General features: G+C 34.2%; 1 protein-coding gene across 1 annotated transcript; it reads right to left on the bottom strand.

Annotated features, from left to right (window-relative positions):
• Nucleotides 1-248: 248 nt before the first annotated feature.
• LOC139893153 (uncharacterized) lies at nt 249-2,419 on the bottom strand. The gene is made up of 5 exons (XM_071876304.1): nt 2,296-2,419; nt 1,659-1,746; nt 1,311-1,541; nt 774-890; nt 249-674 (listed from the first exon to the last, which is right to left on the bottom strand). The coding sequence occupies exons 2-5, from the start codon at nt 1,728-1,730 to the stop codon at nt 381-383; spliced, it is 714 nt and encodes a 237-aa protein (XP_071732405.1). The 5' UTR covers nt 1,731-1,746; nt 2,296-2,419; the 3' UTR covers nt 249-380.
• Nucleotides 2,420-5,083: the final 2,664 nt, after the last annotated feature.

The raw sequence follows: 5,083 nt of genomic DNA, 5'->3' as shown, positions 1-5,083 counted from the left end.
ATTGAATAAATCGACAAAGCTAGAGACTAGTCGGACTAATTCAAAATCCTGATTAGTCTGCCTAGTTGGAGGTTTTTAAAACCATGGGTGTTTTTAATATTCTTTGTTATGTATTTCATTTTAATTATTTAGTCATGTGATACTTGATCATGATAATTCTTTCTTTTGCATTTATACAGACGTACTTGTAAAATGCTGCAGAGTATGTTTTTTTTTTCTCCCACAAAGATAAGTGTAAAATCCAATTAATGTGCAATTAGTAAGGTTCATGGGATTATACATGTAAACTTATGATCTCTGCTTATTTACCCCTTTTATAGATGTATCTCAACCTACTTTCTCAGATCAAAACCTCATGCATCTTCAGACAATACTCGTTATCACTCCCACCGTAAGGTTTTAGAGTTTTTTTTTTTATGTGCACCTAAGGACCTTTTACCGACAGAAGATGCCAAATTCGAGACCAAATTTGGCTTTCTGGTAAACACTGCCCCGTATTTTGTACTCAAGCTGCCTTTCTTTCTTGACCCTGAGGGACTCGGACCTGATTTCGATATGACCGGCTTCATTGAAACCTTGAGGTTGCATCGTTTTGACCAAATCCAATTCCAGTCAGGAGAGTTTCTGTTGACAACTGTTGAATTTGCAGATTTTTGTGCATTTCTCCATGCTCTCTGTTTTCAGATGCATAAGAAAGTAGTTATAATCTTTAGGACAAGGTTATATGCTTGATTGTGTATAAATTGAAGTCTTAACTATTGAAAGTTTGTTACCTGTCGAGAGAATGCGTAAGCTAATGCCCTTTTTCTTCTTTCAGCCGCATCTTTTTCGTTTTGTAATCTGGCTTCTACTTGCTCCTTAGATTCCGGACTGAGATCAAAACCTCTTTCCTGCTCATAAACCAGGTTTAAAAAAATGTATACAACTGTTATGCACGAACCAGTTAATTGACGAGTTGGGCCATGGTTGTAAAAGTCCCCCGAATCAGTAAGGATTTTGAAGTAGATTGACTACTCCCAAACTAGTCTCCAACATAGATGATTTATTCTGTCAAAGTTGTTAAAAGTCAAATTTATTCGGCCATAATCGGATATATTAGTTCAAAGTCGGATATATTCGGTCAAAATCAGACACAGTTGATCAAATACATGAAACTCAACATTGTTCAACGTCTGACTAGAAACTTTTACAACCTTGGTTGCGATAAAATGCCTTTCCTACATAGAGCACTTTCGTGACTCAAGACTCATGTTTTTTTTACAAGGAGTATCCTTCATGGTTTTCAAAGGCACTTTTTTATGAAGTCTAACCTTGTGAAAAGCTCGTTCACGCTTTTTAGCAGTGGTGTGGGATACGTAAGAGACTGGATCCACCTGTTTGATCTGTTCATTTTCGAGATGTTTGAGCTCTGTTTTGTCTTTTGAAGAGTAGTTTTGGGGAGGGTAACCCAATGTAGCTTGTCTTCGAGATAAACACATATTGAACCTCATTTGATTTCCAAACCATAATCTTTTGGATTTTGATTTTGATTTACGGGATCTCTGTTATAATGAAAAAATGTTACTTGTTATAATGGAAACTTGTTATTGAACCCTCTTATAACTTGTATGATTAAAAAAAAAATAGAAACACAAGATATGAAAAAGAAAGAAATCTACCTTGCTTTTCTTGAACTTGGTACAAGAAGGGGTAATAGCTTTCTTCAATGCAGAAAACCAACCCTTTCCCATTTTCTCCTCAAATTATCTTCAAAAAAAGGAAACAAAAAAAGTTACTACATATTTAACAGCTTGGTGTTTGATATCTTCACAAGATGTCTCGTATACAAGAAGACGCGTGCTCAGATATTACTACTAGCATGTTTTTAGGTGGTTAGGGAAAGAGTTAAAAACGACTAGAGAATAATTTAAATAGGTTGCCTACATTTTAGTAACAATACCCCCTCCTTGGGTATTTGAACATAGAAAACTTTATGTTTATTTAAATTCTAGAAATCCATGTTATCTTTAATGAAAGGGCTTATGGCGTAGCGATATCGAAGTAACTCATTAACCTTTAGGTTGTAAGTTTGAGTCCCGTCGTGGGCTATTTAATGGGTATGTGGTTGCCGTTCAAAAAAGATATATTCAAATTAACTTTTTAGTTGGTAAAACTGATAAAGGTAATTGATCCAAAAACAAAGATCAAACTAAAAAAATATCTGCAAGAAATACAATACACAAACATGCCCATGTAATTAGTTATGTTAAATAACAAATGTATATTAAACGTCGCTGTAAGTAATTATAGTAATACCTGCAACAACCGCCACAAAGATTCAAACCTTGTCTTGTTCTTCCTTTAAATTAAGAATAATTTAAAGGAAACAGAAGAGAAGGATGATCGTGTTGCTGCAAGAAAATTTGGGATGGGAAGAAGAGATCCTGAAAAGATTGTTGTTAAGAAGATGAAGAAATAGTATGAACAATAGCTATTTTTGGTGTTGAAAAAGGCGGTGGTTATTATTGGTGTCGAAAATGGTGGGGATTTTTTCAAAAGTAGTGGTGGTATTGGCAACATTCATTCCCATAATTGGAATGACCATATAATTACATGTTTTGAGGCATTACATCTCATTATAACTCAAATGTGATACTATCTATGCCTTTTATATATCTCTATCACTATGTCTACTTCTCTATCTCTATCTCTATCTCTATCTCTACTATACATTATAATAAAGTCTTAATTGAAATACATTAAAATCTAACTTCTAATCTCCACCCTTAGATCAACAAATTTACAACATCATACCCTTATCCTACACCGTTAGATTTAACTAGAAATTAGGTCAGGCCCGCTTCGCTGGGCCCAACTACGTTGCTGCTGACGGAATGGTTATCGTTGTACAAAATTATATATTTTTTGTTAAAATATTCTTAAAATAAAAAATTCAGTTAAATCTACCAAAGCCACATAACTTATTTTTTTTATAATTTAATCAATGAAATTCACACAAATTAGCTTAAATTGTTAGAATAAAAGAATAGTTCGTAGATAAATATAAATAATAATTTTTATGTACAAGTCATTTATGTAAATTAATAACATCTAATAGGTTATAGCTTGAGAAAAAATTGTAGTTATAAAAAATAATTATTTGAAATTACAAATTATATAATATGTCAATCCCTTTTATTTATAACATTTTTATAATCAAACACCAAAAATAATAGAGAAAAAAAAAAGATAGTCAAGCTCACTTGCTAGTATGTGGGCCATGTGGCCACTAACTACCAAAATCCATCAAAGTTTCAAACGACAATTGTGATGATGAATTTAGAATACAAAACTACAACTCAAACCCTTTGCTATTAGACCAATTTTAACCCTGCCTGTGACGTCACAGGCAGATTGTTCACTTTTTGGCCAACAAGTGCAATCTGCCTGTGACGTGGCAGTGTCACCATTTGACACCAAAATAACCCTGACGCCCCTTGTGATGACCAGGAAATTTCTGACCAAATTTAAACTTAAATGATTAACGTTTCCGACACGATAAGCAAAGTCTGTAAAACTGAATCTCAAAATTTTTGAACTATTCAAGTACCCTTCGGTTGTTCTCAACGATTCGCGAACCATTATATGTAAATAGATACATATATATACTATGACTTGAAAGCGTAACAAAGTATTAATTGTATGATATTGTGCATTAAACTTATTGGTTTATATATCTATTTGAATATATATGATAAGTTGGAATATTAATTGTATGAATAACTTGCGACGTATATTTAAAACGTGTTTATGAATTTACTTGGTCATAAAACAATTTGTTATTATATATATATTAACAAATAGCGAGACAATGATTTATAAAAGTAAATGACCAAAATACTCGAAAGTTTAAGATACACTTTGAATGATATAGTTTATTGATAATTTAAGACTATATTTTAACAAAGGTACGATTCGCGAAACGAAAAGTATTAGTTTTCTAAGCGTACGAAAATGCGTTCGAGAAACCGAAATGGATCAACCAATCAGTCATCACCTATTCTGGATGAATTAGGGATGGGTTCGTAGCTTACTTAATCATTGGAGACAAGAAGAAGGCGATCCTTTCCATCCACCACATTGCCCTCTTGGCGAAGAACCAGAAGCACTTACCGGCGAACCTGTTCGTAATACCATTTTCTCTCTCATCTCCAGAGTATCTCGTCATGATTATATACTCTCTCAAATTCTGGATCTTATTCATCCGCTCGTCCGAACCGCCAATCATCCCGGTGTACTAGAAGAAGTCAACGAGCTTCGCGCTCGGGTAGTGGCTTTGGAGAATATGGTGCAAAGGTTACAAGCACCAGCAGCATCACCGGCATCAACAGTACCACCGACAACAACACCAACAGTACCATTACTACCACCAATAACATCAGCACCGCAAGCCTCAACATCACAATATGTACCTCGAACATCAACGTCATACGCACCATAGATACCAAGGAGTACCAACAACAATAACCGATGAAGTATTGATTCATAACTTCATTGGAGAAATATTCTACGGCGATTATGTAATCTCTAAAGTCTTAGAGATAATCTATTCCAGCCGTAACCGTAAATCAGATGAGTGGACCGAAATGATAGAAGGAAGAGTAGAAACCCTGACCGGAATGGTGCACGATTTACTAGCTAGACTTGTTTTACCAGCAGCATCAACAGTACCGTCAGTATCACCAACACCGGCAAAACCTGTAGCACTACAAGTTCCGCTAATTTAATAATCACCAACATCATCACAAATCAACAACGCGTATATTGTATCAACGAGTTATGAAGTATTAACTCATTTCCCCTAAAGAAATTATATGTATATTATATATATATATATATATATATATATATATATGTGTGTGTGTGTGTGTGTGTGTGTGTGTGTGTGTGTGTGAAATTTGAAATCAAAATAAATCTTTTCGTACTAAGCTATTACATGTGAATCATAACTGGTGGGTACTACTCGGTTAGTTCATGTTACTAATATGCTATACATCCTTCGTTAATGACTTAACAATCGTTAACTATAATCTCTGCTTCGACT

This window comes from Rutidosis leptorrhynchoides, chromosome 2 (assembly GCF_046630445.1).
Source record: "Rutidosis leptorrhynchoides isolate AG116_Rl617_1_P2 chromosome 2, CSIRO_AGI_Rlap_v1, whole genome shotgun sequence".
Lineage (NCBI taxonomy): Eukaryota > Viridiplantae > Streptophyta > Magnoliopsida > Asterales > Asteraceae > Rutidosis > Rutidosis leptorrhynchoides.
Note: the sequence above shows the minus strand (reverse complement) of the source record. Positions and strands in the feature narration are given on the sequence as shown.

What these genes read in the sequence shown, in the direction of transcription:
- LOC139893153 (XM_071876304.1), bottom strand. Translation starts at nt 1,730, where the DNA reads ATGGGAAAGGGTTGGTTTTCTGCATTGAAGAAAGCTATTACCCCTTCT. An exon ending in CCAAGTTCAAGAAAAGCAAG is followed by an intron (nt 1,542 to 1,658) that starts GTAGATTTCTTT and finishes TCATTATAACAG; the next exon opens with AGATCCCGTAAATCAAAATC. An exon ending in CTTACGCATTCTCTCGACAG is followed by an intron (nt 675 to 773) that starts GTAACAAACTTT and finishes ATCTGAAAACAG; the next exon opens with AGAGCATGGAGAAATGCACA.